The 18156-nt window shown below is 38.0% G+C and overlaps 1 protein-coding gene across 1 annotated transcript in view; it reads left to right on the forward strand.

Annotated features, from left to right (window-relative positions):
* The first annotated feature begins 2007 nt into the window (after positions 1-2007).
* LOC127643589 (atrial natriuretic peptide receptor 1-like) overlaps positions 2008-18156 on the forward strand; it is a 34664-nt gene continuing 18515 nt past the window's right edge. Inside the window, exons 1-13 of the mRNA XM_052126376.1 lie at positions 2008-2138; positions 2709-2897; positions 3405-3526; positions 3824-3913; positions 4008-4153; positions 5826-5950; positions 6089-6235; positions 6353-6507; positions 13226-13361; positions 13500-13591; positions 13711-13849; positions 14704-14782; positions 16005-16104. Coding sequence (XP_051982336.1) covers positions 2132-2138; positions 2709-2897; positions 3405-3526; positions 3824-3913; positions 4008-4153; positions 5826-5950; positions 6089-6235; positions 6353-6507; positions 13226-13361; positions 13500-13591; positions 13711-13849; positions 14704-14782; positions 16005-16104 — 1527 coding nt within the window. The 5' untranslated portion in view covers positions 2008-2131. The remainder of the gene's footprint in view (positions 2139-2708; positions 2898-3404; positions 3527-3823; positions 3914-4007; positions 4154-5825; positions 5951-6088; positions 6236-6352; positions 6508-13225; positions 13362-13499; positions 13592-13710; positions 13850-14703; positions 14783-16004; positions 16105-18156) is intronic.

Genomic DNA, 18156 nt, shown 5'->3' on the forward strand with positions numbered 1-18156 from the left:
TTACAGAAAAGCACAGAAACTTTCACCAAACTTTCACTTTCAACAGCTTTCTTAGCCAAGTATTTGTCATGTTAATGATGTAGAGGCTTTACAAAATCATGTTTAAAAAAATTATACTTTCTTTTTTAAAGTTTATTGTCGGGTCAATCTCAATAGCTTCAGACCTAAACAACTAACCAAAACAAAACAAATTAACAACAGTAATTTCAAGTAATTTAGCAAATATTAAAATCAATAAATGTCAGAAGTATCAGAGATTCAAATATTTGCTGCAGAGAGTCAAGAGTTCACTTGGGAATTATTATTAATTTTATAATTTTTTTTGTTTGTAAAAACACACTAACACACATTTCACAATGGGAACATTTCCATTTTATTTACGATTCCGGCTTAATTTTTTTAGTTATTTTAGTAGTAATGTACATGACGTGTTCTCAATTTGGACCCCGCACTGGTTGAACTTGAGGACCAACCACTTTCGTTTGGGTTGGGGAGGGGGGTTGCTAACATGGGTGGAGGCTAGGCAGATTTTTATTGATGGAAAAAGGAATCTTGCAACTTTTTATTCCTCATGACTCTCTTAAAGGTGCACTCAGCGATTCCTGAGAAACACTGCTGATATTTGAACTCAACTGCCAACACAAACCCACCCCTCCCTTCAGTGCGTCTTTGGAAGCTCCGTCCTTGACTTATCATAATCATTATTTTTTTGTTTATATTCATCTGACCTTATCTTGGTCTGTTTCTCAGCCATTTGTCCTCCTTGGAGATTAGAAAGTTTGCATCAGCCAGGTCTGCCGTCACTCTTCTAATAAATTCCCCTCTCGCTCTGCCCCCACTCCCCATCCTGTGCACGTGCAAGAACACACCCTGTTGCTGATTGGCTGGAGTAGTGTTGTGTGGATCGGTATGTTCCACTTTGTTTTTATCCCATTTACAGAGCCAGGGCTGTGTACAAATACTAGATTTTCAGCCCACCCACAGAACGGATAGCTAGCAGACTGTGAGGAGATATTTGCAGAATTTGACCAAAAATGTATTGGATTAGAATTACTGGGTGCACCTTTAAGCTCACGTGTGACATCATATCCCAGTTCGATGTGTTGTCCGAAAATAAATGGTGTGCTCAAAACCCATGTGACCATCCCTTAAGGTATTCGGCTTCGGGCACATCCCTAGTAATTGTATGACATATTGTGTCAATTGAAAATACATTGATTTTCTTTTTGATAGTTAATTGCCCTTGTGTATTTAGGCAGTCATAAACTTTTTATTTTTTTAAACCTTTGGTCCTCAACATTTGTCTCACTTTGTCATTGTGTTTGTCATGTTTTTTGTTTTTTTGCTGAGACAGTTTTAATATGTTTGCAGGCTTGTGGAATTTACAGAAACACCAGAGGGCATTCCCACATTTCTATTCTTCTTTTAACTTTTACTGTGTAAAATTGTACTTAACCTGAATCTAGAGTGGCCACCACAACTTAAATAGGAGAATCTTTGTGGAGATGTGGAAAGTAAATATCGCTATTAGTATCTACTATCCCAAATAAATGAGACAATGACTTATTTTTGAGATTCTGTTTGTACAGGCTATGTAACATACAGATAGGGTGTTGACATTCATAGAATATACTAACATGTAATACAATAGGTTTTAAGCCTTAAAATGGCCACTCTGCACAAGCCATGTTCAACGAGGATAAATATTGGAGCCACATTAATATTTTCAAGCACTAACGAACAGGGCCTTAATGCACGTAAACAGAAAAATATGTTATCAGTAACAGAGAAACTTGTATCATAGTTTTCCAGACCTCGTGGACATGAGAATTCCCATAGACATCTGCAGATCAGTGTTTACTTATACGCTTGTCTAGATAAACAAACGTCAGAGGAGCACCAGAGCTTGAGATACAGAGCAATATTAATGTGAGACCCTTGATTTGCAGTCACTCTGGGGAGATCACTGTTGTGGATGGCTGGTTTCAGAGCAAAACCATATGGTCACAGTTTGTCACTGGATAGTTTTCCCCACCATGGATACAGGTTGTTTCTGATGCAAAGTTTGATTCTTGATTTGTTTGACTCATTTTAATTGTCTCTGAATTGAAGCTAGATTCACTCTTTTGAAATGAGTGGTAAGTAATTTCAGTGTATTTCATTTTAAGCTCATTTAGTGTTCATAGTACGTACGTGGGATTTAAAAGAAAATATATATTACAAGTCTTGTTGCTGCAGTTACAATACACTATGCAAACACATACATATACTGGGTCTACAGATTTTGCTTTCTTTCAGTTACTTTGGCATATATTTATGTTGTGGCTATATATATATATATATATATATATATATATATATATATATATATCCGTGTTTATTGGGCTTTAAAAGCAGACATAAAACAAATGATTTGTTGAGATCGAAGAACCAGAATTTGAAGATCCAATGTTTGTGAAAATGTGTGTATTTGTAAAGACAGCTTGAAAATCTAAAGATTTTAAACCTCATAACACAACAAGTATGTTTTAATTATTATTTTATTAGTATTATTATTTTTTATTATTATTCATTGGTATTATTTATCATTGGTATTGACAAACATCTCACATATTTTAGGTCCATTCTGAAAAAAAAAAATTATATTGTATGATATACATTATGTTTGTACACTTCAACATTTTTAATATTACTAATATGTGATGTAGAGTTAACAGAGCACCTCTGGAGAGCCCCAGTACTCTTGTTGCTGGCAATGGTGTCTCTCAGTCTGGGCACAAAGTTCACCCTACTGATCTCCTTGCCCAACACCTCCACTCCTTTCAGTGTTGGCCGGATTGGGGCTGGAGCTCTCATCGCCATCAGTGCCGTAAACAGCAGCCCAGACCTTCTGCCAGGTTTGTACCAAGTAGACAATGATGATGATAATCATGAATCATTTTTACAGTAGATACTTAAGTCAGCCTAAAAAATGTATAGATGTTGTACTGTAGGCTATAGCATAACAAAATATCAATGCAAGTGTCATTTCTTTTAAAGATAGCACAAACACACTTTTCAAGTACAAGATGTCACAAAAGAAGCTTGTTAGGATTGAAATGAGATATATAGCTCAAGTCTTTGGAAGTATTTGTATTAAACGTTAGTTAAACGTACACATTTAAGCTTTGGTTAAACTTCTACTAAAAGTCACCTTGAGACTAATTACTTTAGTCATTGCAAAAAGTAATGTTAGTTCTGAGAAAAGCTCTAGCATCAATTGTTTGCAGATTCGATTTGATTTTTTGATTGTAATGCAATTAAATTAATACTTAACACTTTTTGGGGCCACTGCATAAAGCGCTGTACATTTAATATGAACAAAGCATAAGTGAATCTGTTGTTGATTGAATCTGTTGTGTCAGGTCATCAACTGGACTACCATTATGTGGATGATGAATGCAATGATTTGCGTGGCCCAGGGAAAATTGTAGACCTTTACCACAGACACAAATACAGTGCTTTCATCGGCCCGTCTTGCTCAAATGTATGTGCATTCATTTAAAATGAATAAATCTAGCTAGCTGAAACAGAACGTGTCAGAAATAGAAATAATTATTCAGGCAATGGACTGTCAAATATAGGTATCTGTCCTCTACATGAGCACGGTTTCAATTATAGCTTAAAATTGACTTGAAGGGCTTTCAAAAGGTTATTACAAAAGTAATTATAATCTCATTTGTCACAAGATATCATTATCACATAACACAGAACAGTCAAATGTGAATATAGTAGGAAATGGAGTAATATAAAGCATTTCATCTCTTGCAAATTATTATTTAAGGTTTGTGCTGTGACTGCTAAACTAGCAGCTTATTGGAACATCGCTGTCATCAGCCCCATATGTGCAGAACAACAGTTTACAGATAAGACGGTCAGTTGCAATATGTAAGCATTAATGTGCATCTGAAGTGCTTATCATTTTTATTTTGTGGCAAAATCTCTCTCTCTTTGACCCTTTGTTTCAGGTCTACCCAACACTAACAAGAGTGTTTGGACCTTTTACTAAACTAGGAGCTTTTTTTGTGGAGATCTGTAAACAGTTTGGCTGGCAGCGCATCGGCATTATCCATGACAGCAAACCAGCCTGGAATATTCCAGCTGAGGGGATCAGGTGTGTACCATGAAACTCAAAGCTGTAGAAAGCAATGCGACTTTACAAGCAAATATGTCTTCTCCAAATATTTGGACTGGAGCTATGCTCTTTATGGAATCCTCTTAAAGTTTGATATGATGTACATTGAATAACTTTATTATATACTATATTATGAATGTGTAAATTCACCCACTAGTAATATCATTTAAGAGCAGGGGTTTTCAACCTGTGGGGTGATATTTTATAGTGGTGGTTATTTTAATTCATCAAAGTGAGTCTAGTTTTTTGATTCTGTTCACCAAAAGATTTGTTCAGTTACCATTTACACCAGATGTGGCGACGAATGAGCGTTGTGTGTTGTAAATAATTTTTTAGTAAACGACATGCAGAATTTACCTGATCAGATACCTGGCAGAGGGGAAAATGTCTGTGGGTCTCCGTCAGAGACTTTGTTTCTGCCTGTCAATCTTTGTGCACGTTCACAGGCCAGCCCATATATGCTCGTATAGGTGCCGGTACAGTAGCCTGCTGCCGTTAACGTTCAGAGAGCGAACTGCTCAGGGGGATACTCCCCCTACTTCTGCTGCAATACAATGGTTTCTAAGTGTGTTTCTGTCTTTGGAGTCTGGGGTTTTGGAAAGAGGGGGCGTGGCCAATTCAACAGTTTTCAGATCAGTTTAAAACTCTTACAGCACCTTACAGGTATTCTAATGAAACGGATTCTATGGATTCGTAAAGAAAACACACATTATTCACGATTGAAACAATGGAAGTCAACAAGAAAGATTTTTTTCACTTACTGTAAATGTTTAATTCAAAAACACCAATTTGTCCATGAAAGAAACATTACCGCAGTTTTTGGCATTTATACACTCATGTGAGGTGAATTTGACGTACGACGAACAGTACATAAAATATTGATTCATGTGCATCATATTAAAACAGAAATGTGTACTTTCTGTGCCACTAGTGCTGCAGAACAGAATTCCAAAACTAAACATTGTTTTTAAACAGCGTTTAGGATACTGTTTCTACTGTTGATCAAACAGATAGCCCTGCCCCCAACTCACACCACTTATTGAGTCAATGATGAAATATTGGGTCGGACAGGTCGCTCAAACAAACAGAGGATTTTTTATAGTGCCACAGTTGCACAGTGTTTACATTTTTTAAATAAATTGGACTATGAATGGCTTACTTATAGTTGTCTCTGCATATTAAGCTTGGATAGGAGAAAGTATTTAACACAGAGAAAGTTACACACTTCAGCTTTAAGTAATGAATCACATCCTCAGAGTGTATTCTGAGGTGTTTGCAAATTAGTTTAAAATCTGTAAAACTAATAAGACAAACCAAACACATGTTCAAAAATAAATCAGCTGACTTCCATTGTAAATAGTCAAAACTAACAAACGATGACAAGGTCAAACTACAGTACAAAGCCATGTTTTCCATACTATATTTTGAAATGTTTTTTCAAGGGAGTTAGAATGCATTTCTTTCTCATCTGATTTTTTGGCAACACAAGCTCATATTAGACAAATGGAGGATGGGGGGTGCATGTCCTAAAAGCTTGAAAACCCCTGGTTGATTTCGGAATGGCATACTACCACACTATTCTTACTATTTCTGCAATATATAGATGGTACTGCTGTCAAATATAAATAATCAAACCACCTTTTCTCCCAAGGTACAAAGCAGAGCACAATAACATCACAGTGGCCAAATATATAGAGATCCATAGTTCGCTCTCCCAAGGGTCTTTGCCGACAACCTGGTCCTGGGTTCTAACAGAGATAGCTCAAGTTTCCCATGGTAAAAACAACTCTTCTGGCACTGTGTTGCCTTATTAGGTTGTTCCCAAAGGGGTTTTGAAAAGTGCGTTTTTGTGGTACATTCATGGAAGTAAACAATGAAACACTTAAGCATTTCTCTGTGCTTTTCCCTGTACAGTAATTGTGATATCAGCACGCGGCGAGGTGGTCCGCAGCTTGCTAATTGAAGCTCACAAGAAAGGCCTGACCAATGGAGATTTTGTTTTCTTCTGTTTTGAGCCGTACAGTCTAAAAGAGTTGTTTGGCAATTTTGACTGGAAACAAGGCTTGTTACGTAACGTTGTTACGATGTCTTTGCTAACCTCAATAAATAAGATATGACAGAATCTCGAAGTACTTTTTGCATTTATTATGCATTAATTTTTATTTTTTTCATTTTCAGGTGATGATTTTGACTCAGTGGCAAGGCAAGCCTACCAGGCCTTGTTTTTCCTGTCTCTGTATAAACCTAGTGATGAACGGTACCGGGCATTCTCCAAGAGTGTCATCAGAAGATCCAAAAAAGATTTTGGATATACGTATGCTGCTGATGAAAAGGTTGGCTTTGACTTTATAGACATCTGCAAAGGAATGATGCATTGTCATGGACACTAAAGTCCACCAGAGTGTAAAAAAAAAAAAAAAACAGTGTAACTAAAAACAAAAGTAATTAGTTGAAGTAATGGATTTTTGTTTATTAAAATTAGTGTAACAAATCACATTGTAAATTACTTTAGATTACAATTATGACTTTCACCTAAATGCTTTTGCATCTCAGGGAATACTATAGTGTTGTGTGGCTTTACTGGTTTTTAGTCCATTGTTGTCATGTGCACTAAGAAATACATTTTATCATACAGTTAAATGTTTACTTATAAAACGGATAGTTCCTTGATTCTGATTGGTTAAGCCACGTTCGAAGCCGTTGTAAATTACTCAACAAAAATACACCTGTGACCGCATTACATCAGTATTACTACGCAACTGTCGTCTTTTTGATTCTGTAAAACAATTCAGTATTACTGCGCCAAAGAAATAGTTTCAAAATGACAGATGTTGTTGTCAATTTTGACTTAATGGGTGGTCAAAGCATGGATGAGTGGTGGAAAGAGATGAACAGGACAGAGAAAGAAGATAAAAAAACAAAGCAGACACTCTGAAATTAATGAGAGAGAAATTGAAGAGCTGGAAAAGAAATTAAGTTGGGACCATTAAACAGACTATGTGGTCTGTTCCCTGTTTTCAGAATAGGCATGCCGAGAAAGATCTGGCTATTAATTTTAAAACAATAACCAAAATTGACCTAAACCTGATAAACGGGAAAGTTGAACTCTACGGTTTCAGCAGTTATGTCGGCCTTCGTGCAGGGCGTTGGTACATAAATGATTCACCGATCAACCGATTCTGGTGTCTGTTGAAAGATTCGAGATTATCACTAGCAACAACGTTTTCGTTGGAGTAGTGAAAAATCTTCGCTGAGATGGATGTGACGAAACATCCCACCATCCTGCGTTAACGGAGGCAGACTTTCAGAAAATCAAGCAGTCTGCAGCACTGAATCCAAATACTCCTGAGGGTCTTGTCAACACAGTCTCGTTTGAAGTACAGCTGCATATGGGACACAGAGCTAAAGAGGCAACTGCCAACTGAAGCCTGAATCATTTATCATCTGCCAGGACAAGAACACTCAGAAGTATGTAATACTGTCATTCAACGAATGTACAAAAAAACACAAAGATGCTGTTCGAGCAGTCAGGGAATCCTCTGTGTCCTGTCGCCTCATTGGAGAAATACCTCTCGTTGCTGCCGGCCAATCCACCAGCTTTTTATCTCCATCCAAAGTGGACAAAATACACCAAAGATGTATGGTAAGTTAAACTTTAGTTTGCTTTTTATTTGTAGAATATTGTGCACACTTTTCTGTAGTCATGCTGTCATTTGTCAGCAATATATTTTTGTTACAGTGTAGCTTGGTTATTCTACACTGTAACAAGAAAAAAAAGACATTGCTGGCAAATGACAACAGCTACAATGCAACAGTTTACAAGGCAAAATGTTTTCTTTCTCCTAATGTTAGGTACACTGGAAAGCCTATGGGGGTGAACTTCCTTGGTTCTATGTTGCCGTCAGATTTGTAAAGCAGCTGGCACTGAGACAATCTACACCAACCACTGTTTGCGAAGCACGACTTTCTGATGCTGGGCTAGAGTCGAGAGAAATCATGTCTGTGACAGGGGCATACATGTGACTCGTCCCTGCATGTGACTCGTTCACACTCCGCTGAACATCGACGGCTCCTCTGTGGAGATCGTCAAAAGCACCAAATTCCTTGGTGTTCACTTGGCGGAGAACCACACCTGGTCCCTCAACACCAGCTCTATCACCAAGAAAGCCCAGCAGCATCTCTACTTTATTCGAAGGCTGAGGAAAGCACATCTCCCAACCCCCATCCTCACTACATTCTATAGAGGGACTATTGAGAGCATCCTGAGCAGCTGCATCACTGCCTAGTTTGGGACTTGCACCGTTTTGGACCGCAAAGCCCTGCAGAGGATAGTGAGGACAGCTGAGAAGATCATTGGGGTCTCTCTTCCCTCCATCAAAGACATTTACAAAAAAAACTGTATCCGTAAAGCAACCAGCATTGTGGACGACCCCACACACCCCTCACACAAACTCTTTACCCTCCTCCCGTCTCGCAAGAGGTACCGAAGCATTCGGGCCCTCACGGCCAGACTGTGTAACAGCTTCTTCCCCAAGCCATCAGACTCCTCAATACTCAGAGACTGGTTTGACACACACGTGTCCTGAGTTGCACTTTAATTACTGTCACTTTATAACTGTCTGCTACCTCAATAACTGCTATGTGCATAGAACATTATCTCATAGTATGTTATGTTTACATTTTTAGAAACTGTCATCTTTTTGCACTACTGAGTACTGGTCGGTGCTGCACTGTCTATTGTCCTGTTCATTGTCAGAAATTTGTTGTATTGTCCTGTACTTTTTGCACATGTTTGCACGTGCACTTTATATAGGTATATATAGGTATTTTATTTCGTTGTGTTGTCTCATGTGGTCCTGTGTTGGTCCTTTGTTGTTTTTATGTAGCACCATGGTCCTGGAGGAACGTTGTCTCGTTTTGCTGTGTACTGTACTAACTGTATATGGTTGAAACGACAATAAAAACCACTTGACTTGACTTGACTTGACTTGCAATCTTACTGGCACCCAAACTAAGAGGAGAGACGATGTTGGAGCGATATCCTTGCTTCTGGCACTGCACAATTAAAGTGCACATGTACAGCATTAAAAACTCCTCCTCATCCAGCAAAGAGGAGTGTTAACTTTTTTGATCAATGCTTCAGCAATTTCACATTTAATGGTGATATCCAGATAAATGTTAATTCTAAAACGGATAGTTCCGGTCCTTGATTCTGATTGGTTGAGCCCGTTCTTCACTCTCTTTGTTACTGTGTGTGTTGCTTGGCAACCTCTTTTATAACTACATTGCTTGGCGGAGGAATACATGTGTTATATCATTATATTTTATGTTGCTGGTGTTTATTTTATTAATAAATAAATATAAAAATTATAGTTTTATGGAGTAATAATTTTATAAAAGCAATAAGCCCCGCCACCTTGTTTGAATTACTATTAGTACAGTATTACCACCTCATTACCCTCCTCTCTATTTATACTGCCTTCAAGTGCTATCAGAATTATTGTAAATATGAGTTTTCCAATAGCAAGTTGCACATGAACAACGCCTCAAGTCATTATGACTAGGAAACTCTGGGATAATTTTTAAACCCAAGAGTCAGAGATGGGATTGAGTCATAAACTTTCACCATGGTGGAGGAGAGTACAGTATGGTTTCTGTTGTGAATGACAGGTTTATTAATTTTTCTAAATACAGCTAATTGTTAGTGCTTACCATTTCAGTCAAGTTCATTTATGCATATCAGCAACCATTTGATGCATGTTGAAAATTTTTACACAGAATAAATTGCTTGAATTTCACCAAAATTCCATTATCGTCATACAAGCTTACTGTATAATATGTATTATGGTGTCAAAATAAAAGTTCCTCAAAAAATATGTATGAATGAACCTGGCGTTGTCCATTTTTCCTCTTCTTTCCGACAACAAAGCACTTTAACACGACGTAATTACCACTTCAGAAGTGGGAAGTAATTCTGGATAATTCTTATAGCACATAAAGGCAGCAATAATCTCCCTGTGTGCTTGTCTCGTACCAGTTTGTTGCGGTTCTCACCCTGTCTAGATGTGGGATTGTGCTCGCTTTGTGCACTTGTTGAGTTTTTTTTGTCACGTTCCTGTCAGTCTTGTCCTGTCCCTAAATGTCTAGGCCTCATCGGATTAGATCACATTTTTTTCTGTGAGGTTCCTGGTCCAGCCAGCCTGGATAGATTTGTTTCCTGTCTTCCCTTCCCAACTTTCTCTGTTGGTTCTTGGCTGCACCGCTGCTATTGGAATCATATTTGCCTGCTTGTCCACCTCCGTTCATTGGCCTGCCCACCTGCCTCATCATAAGTGTTCACTGGTTCAGCCGTCCACCATAGCCAACCTTTACACTTCCTATGTCTGCAGCCTGTCAGTTCTCCACCCACCTTTATGCATTTTGTTGATCTTTGAATTTGAGTCCTTGTCGCACCTGACAGATATTATCCATATTATTTTCTCTGTTTAAAGGAGCAGTATGTAAGATTCAGAAACCCTTGTTTTTAATGACACCTGTGGCCGTTAAGTGAACTGCAGCCAGCTAACTGTTGCTCGTGCACACACTCATAGGGATGCGAGCAAGCATCGACCAAAACAATGACATAACGTACAGAGACTGAATGTGATTGACCGGCATCATGCTAACAGATGAGGTAGCATAATTAAAATTACAGAGTTATGATTGTTTTACTACAAACTTTGAGACTATATATTATATTTGACTCTCCAGTGCTGGAACAGGATATAGGTCTAACAATGCGAGACAGTAGTTTGAAGTAATCACGTTTCTTTGCATGATAGATTGACTGTGTCTCATTTGGAAGGATGCGTCCTCCGGAGGTCGCGTCCTTTGAAGGCTGTAGTATACCGAGTGTCCTCCTTTAAATAAGTCTCGTTTAAACAAGACGGCCTTCGTAGGACGAACGGAAACTGAATGTAACATGTTTGCTATGACATCATGCCACTCTTTAACAAGCGTGAGCGCTTTGATTGAGATGGGAACAATGTCCCTTTAGAAGGGAATGTATGAGGTCAAATTTAGGAGAGTTATAATGATATAAAGAGAAAAGAAAATAGATTTTACAGGTGTACTTTTAGTCTAATACTTTATTTTAATTAAATATTAATATAATTATACATATTATATACTCTACACCCATCTACTGAGGTACTTCAACTTGGAAATTAACATCCCTTGCATTTGAACATCATAGTTACGGCAAATTGGCATTATATTTTTTAGACATTTCCTTTGAAGCAAAGAATTGTGGGTTGTGAGTGCCCACGAAGGATACACCTCAGGCATCCTCCCAATTCCAGTGAAAGAAGGTCGCATTCGAAATGTCCTACTCGCTTTTCTGAAACGAGACAGCCTTGATGACGTATGTGGCCGACAAATACGACCTCAGGAGGACACAGTTTCCAAACGAGACACAGCCATTGACTGCATTTATACGATAGCCTATGTCGCCATTAGATAGTTAGCCAGCTCAATAGCTGTTAGCTAAATTTGGTGGATGATTACTGTAGCTGTTTATAAAATAGACTGTACATTATAAATATGTTGACACAATTCAGTATTCATGTGATTTCATCACAACTGTCATTTTGATACATCAATGCACTATTGTTTTATAATAATATAATGTATATATTTTCTTTATAACCAAGTTACGTTACAATAATGAATGGGTCTTTTTGCACTATCTTGAACATTGTCTAGCATTCATCTCATGTGTTATTGTAGTTTAGCTAAAATTACACAGATCAGTCCTTATGGTGCTATATATCACATACTTTGTAGTTATATAAGCTTACCTGTCCAATAAGATGAACGCCAATTCAGGGTCAGTTTTGATCCCCAAAACCGAACAAATGTCCCTCCATGAATCAAATGCCCTGCAGATGTTCACTCTAGTTATAGCTCGACCACGATCACGTTCCTTCTTTGCCAGACAGGAATCAGTAAATATATTATTATTTTATTTTTTGGCTCACTCTGATTTTGTGTAGGAGTCGGTGTTGTGATGTTTGCTGGATTCCATCTCTAAGATAACGTTAGTGTTGTAGTTTGTTGTCGCTGTTGAATAGTGGAAGAGAAGCACTGAGTCAAGTCTCTCGGGAGCACGCATAAACGTCACATCCTATGGAAAAACGACCCGCTCTCTTCGCATGAAAATCAGTCTACAGGCTTTAATAGGCAACCTATGAAGTCCGGGATGGGCTCATTTTTTTTAAGTTGTGTTACAAGCCGTTCACACATTGACAAAAAAAGGGTGAAAATTACATGAAAATTTTAACATGTTGCACCTTTAGAGATAATGTGCTCAAATGTCTGGAGGCATAAAAGGCAAACTTCTTGTTAACCAAGAGAATTTAGGTTAATAGTAGATAATAACATATTTTCAATAGTTTACTTAAAGGTGCACTCATTATTTTATTTCCTCATATAAAAATTTTTACTTCTAAAGAAATTAATAGCAATTTGAATACATATTTATAAAATCATGTCCACTCATGTGAGATGAAGAGTTCAGTCATATCAATAACCTTATAAAAGCTCTTTTAATTCTGCAGGGGGGCAGGGCCACATTATGGGGGCAGTGATGTTAGAATCACATGTCCATCTGAATACTGCTCTGTTAATCTTAGTTACTGCCCTGTAATTGGACTCTTTGACTCATTAATTAAATTAATCCTGGTTTACTGTGCATATTAGATTGTTACAAAGACATTGGTAACTGAAAACTACTGTTTGAATGATGTAGCATCCAGGCCACTAGATGTCAGTGTAAGCCATACTTCGACATACTTCAAAAAATTACCGAATGCACCTTTAATAATAAACTTTCTGGAATATATTATGCTCATACAATGAGGGAACCCTTGTTCAGACTGTATTTTGAAAGTTAAATTTACTGAAAATCAGATGATGAAATTAGACATTCTGTTTTTCAATAGAACTGTACAAGTCAGATGCATCCTTTCTTTCATTATGAGTTTATGAGATTGCTTTGCTTCGCTTCACCAGGTGTCAGTGCTTGTGGCCATAGCCCATGACAGTGTCTGGCTCTACGCCCTGGCATTAAACGAAACCTTGGCAGAAAATGGAAACCCATATGATGGCTTTGCTATCAGCAGACGAATGTGGAACAGGACCATTACAGGTAGACAGAGCTTGAGCTGATATCTTTCTCTGTGCTTTGTGGTTTGATCTTCTATGCAATTTCGAGCATTGTCCATTGTAAATAAAACTGACAGAAATTAATTACGGTACATACTTTGTTTTGACTATTGTTACACAGGTATCCAAGGAGACGTAACTATGGATGCAAGTGGAGATTGTGAATCAGGATATATGATGAAACACATTCAGGGTAGTGATAACCAATTTCAGGTGTGATGCTAACATACTCACTAGCACTAGCTGCAAACATTGAAAGCGCAACCAATGCATCTGTATACTGCTCTGTTCTAAATTAGATGTGTCAGTTGAGCCATGGGTTCTCCACACAGGTCATTGCAAACTACTTTGGGACTGATAAGGTCTATGAGCCAGTAAAAGGGGTTCAAGTCACCTGGCCAGGAGGTCGGACAACTCCTCCAAAAGACTCTCCAGATTGTGGCTTTAGGGGAGAACTCTGCATTAATCTGGGTATTGCAGCTTTCATGACCACAAAATGATATGTTTTGGTCATACCACTGCTTGTTACTTTGTTTATGCAGTTTAACTCAGCAACTCAACTCTCTATGGTCAGTCAAAGGCCATAGTTCAATTACTTTGTTTCCAGCAGGGGGCACTAAAAGCTCATCTTTGGTCCTTACATCATTGTTGCTTTTACATCTTCCAACCAACACTTCATTTCTCTCCCCCTATTTCCCCCCTTCTATATTTCCTGTGTTTGTGTGTGTGTGTGTGTGTGTGTGTGTGTGTGTGTGTGTGTGTCGCTGTTATGTTTGTTGCATATTGCTATACTGTTGAGGATAGTCCCCTGTTCACTGTGTGAAGCGCTTTGAGTGTAGTGTCAGAAAAAGTGCTATATAAATGTAACGTTCATTCATCCATTCATTCATCCATTCATTCATCCATTCATTCATTCATATATGTATTTGTGCGAATTTCATCTTTTGGCATTGCCCCATACCCTAACTTTGATTAAAAAAGGGGAGAAAGAAAATAAATTCGTGAATAATGTACCGAAGTCTGCAAGTCCTGAATTTTTAACTAAAAAAAAAATATAGATTTCTCTGCATTTCACCTACTGAATCTCCCCCAAGCCAACAGATAGAAGTAATAAAGTCAGGACAGAGTTATGCAACCAGGTCCCTTTTATCAGAATGCTGAACGGGCGACTGACTGGATGTTTCATATTGCATTCCTCCAAAATTACTCCTGGTGTCTTCTATTGCTTTATCATACTTCTAAAAATGGACGTAGTTGGATATTGACACTAAGTGAATGCTAATCATCCCACAAACCAGCAGATAAGGAATGTATGTGTTTTTCAGAGAGAAAGATCTCCATTGCTGTGGGGATTATTGCTGGCTTGGTGGCCACGGGTACTCTTGCAATCTGTGTTTTATACAGGTAATATTCAAAGTGTGTGTGTTTTCTGACGATTTTTTTTGACCAGGGGCGCCTGCAGGATTTAATTTGCGGGTACGCACAGAAATCTGCTTAATTGAGCTTATAGGCTATCTAGGGGGTCAGGGGGCATGCTACTCAATTAGTTTTTTTTTTGTGTGCAAAAACAACACCAAAGCATTCAATTCTGGTGACTTTGAGATAAGCATATGTTTTATTTTCTTGAGGAAGTGTAGCATTAATGTAACTACTGGCAAAGCATTTCTTCCAGTAACCATTCAGACAGACGTGTCTACAAATGCAGCGCTCCCTTGAGAGATGCTAAAAACACAGTGAAACGTGACGCGATTGTACATCTAGCGAATGTGTACGTGGAAAACCGTTGAAAAACAGCACGAGCGGACGCCCCTTGTTCAGATGACACAGCACTAGCTCAAGTTTCTCAAATGTACCTCTCAAAAAAACAGATTTTTGTTTCAGTTGATTGTTGGTACATTTCCAGTGTATCCAGCGCTGTTTGTTCTCTGTTCGTAAGTATCCAGAAACTGTTTATACAGCATGAGAACCAGCTCCAAATGATCCAGTGAGAGAGCGGACCGAACGTATTGTACTGAATCACGAATCGATTCAAATAGTTTTGCAAGCCTTTGGCCAATTCACTGAAAAGAACCGACTCAAAAGAATTGTACATTAGCAAATTGGGCATTCTTTTAAACAGCCAACAGAAATACGAGACACGTTTCATGACTGGTGAAAAATTCTGAGAATAAATATTTCTCAGGGCAGTCGGAGCGCTCATGGTACGCACAGCTGCAGGCACCCCTGTTTATGACTGCTCCTAGTCATTTATGTTGCCCCTTTAGCATTGCTAATAAAGATTAGAATTCTAATTATATATAATGATATCATGATAATGCTGAATGACCTTGATCAACAAGTATATGGAATTTAATAGCATTGATGGTACGTATGATCTTTTCCTTCCAAGAGATGCAACCAGGTACTTAATAAAAGTGTCACTTTTTCCAAAAACATTTGTAATGAAAAAATGCCAGTCATAAACTTTATATTTGTTTTATTTATGTTCTTAAACTTAATTGAGCCAAACTGCTAAAGCTGAGGAGCAAAAAATACAGCTTAGTTAACCTCACTGTAGTTCTTTTCCCAGCTATCCCTAAACTTTCTTTGGGCTGTAGTTTGTTCTTAAGTGTGTTTCTATCACCAGAAAGTACAAACTCCAGGAAGAAGCATCCAAGATGCTGTGGACAGTCAGTGCTGATGATGTCATAATGATGGAGCATCACTTCTCAACCTGGCCAACAAAGGTCTGGGGAGGATTTTGTGTATCACGTATTGATAAAACAGCCTTTTTGTTCACAATTTAGTTGTAGTAACTAGTACACAAAGCAACTATGTAGTTGTGTTATTGATGATCTGTACAGCAGAGCTCTAAGGCTCATTTTTTCTGGTGGGGAAAAACAATCACTTAACCCAACATGTCAGGGGTTGTGTTTACCAAAAATTCTCTGTCATGTAATTTGCAGATTTTGGAAACTTAGACAGACAATTCCAAATGCTGTCTGTATATTAACTGTATCAGTTAAATGTATTAAATGAGCTTCAGAGATGTGTGTGCTTCTCATCTATGTCACTTTATGTTGATATCAGGCACACATAAAAAGTTCAGTGAACATTTTAACCAATTTGAAAAATATTTTTTTAGCGCAGCGGTGGAATGACAGGTAGAACTTTCATCCTAAAATGCATTGGTTTCACCAGGGTCAAGCATGAGGAACCCAAAAATATATAATATAGTCCTATACAATGTATATGCCATTATAATGCATGCTACGTCCCTAAATGTAGCCGCAGTACAAGTACGGCACAAAAAAATATTTTTTTATAATTTTACAATTCTGTGCGTCAGCGTGTGCACATCCATGTCAAAAAGCTCAAGTGTCCGTGAAAGCGAACCAGATATAGGAAAATTGCCAAAGGCTGTGCATATTATTTATATAACTCGCATGAACAGCATAACAAAATTAATAAAAACTAACGACTCTCAATATTTTGCAACTTTTTTACAAACCAATGCATTAAAGGGTAACTAAACCCTAAACCAACTTTTTTTAGTTAATGACCTGTAAGCATGGGGCTTTATTAGTACTGGTCATTGATTCAAGTAATTTTTTTGACATTTGTGTATAAAGTGTTTTAATTCTACAATATATGGTGTAAAAACGTCTGAGTGCTGCCCTCTTCAGGTTGAACGGTGGCTACTGCAGTTGAATTTTCCTATTGGCTGTTGCGGTACTTCCAGCAGGTTCAGCTCACCACGCCAGATTCATGTACATGTCGTCTTGCGACCGTGTGAGGAATAATAATAACATAGAGTCTGACAGCAGCTGTCAATTAATCCGTCACTGCGAGTCTCAGGTGCCACCCCCCCGCTCAGCCCCGCACTCGGTTCGTTCCCTCTATCCCCGCCGGGGTCTGCCCACTTTTCCAGCATTTTCAAATATTTCTAGTGGGTGGAGTCAGACTCTGAGCAGGTGTTTAGTTACCCTTTAATTACACCTTAAAGCAATGGCATAAAATGAATTAACTAATCCAACCAGCAACACAATAGAATAAAAGTAGCTGTTAAAATTGACCAATTAAGTTCACTAAGCAAGTCTGCACTCAAGAGCGGTAACTTCTGGGGACTATGTCAGATTGACATACAGGTACATACTGAATGATCAAAGCTTTTGATTGGCTAAGGGTCAAAGGCAAACGTTCCCCTCAGGCTTTCATTGAATGCTTGATGTACATGTGCATGATGTTCTCCAGATCTTCCTTGATTAACACAGAGGATGATGGTCGAGCCCCACGCATTCTCATTTGAGAACGATTAAACGGTTTTGACGCAACTTACATAAATAATTATAGAATTTCTCAAACGGATCTCCAAGTCTTATATAATGGACATAAAGCAAGTTTAAGATGTGGAAAAAATTGTATTTCTTAAAATACATGTATGATTATTCCATGCATATTGCACAACAGCACCACATCTAGTGGGGTGCAGATCCACCTACCCCTAATGTAGAGACCTACCACATATGTTAATGTGCAACACTTACACTGTAATGTAAAGTATTACCCCTTTCACACTAATCTGAAATCAGTTGTAGATTATGTTCTAATCATCTCTCAACATTGATGTAATCATCACTTAACACTAATCCAGCCTGGTTGCAAATGCTGTTGTTTGTGTTTTAAATTAGTCTTGTTTTAATCAAATAAATGGTTCACTAATACACTAGCACTGTGAATGAATCTATTACACGAATATAACCTAACCCGTCCCCCTCCTTGTCTGTTTGTTGGTTCAG

The sequence above is a fragment of the Xyrauchen texanus genome, chromosome 5, assembly GCF_025860055.1.
Source record: "Xyrauchen texanus isolate HMW12.3.18 chromosome 5, RBS_HiC_50CHRs, whole genome shotgun sequence".
Lineage (NCBI taxonomy): Eukaryota > Metazoa > Chordata > Actinopteri > Cypriniformes > Catostomidae > Xyrauchen > Xyrauchen texanus.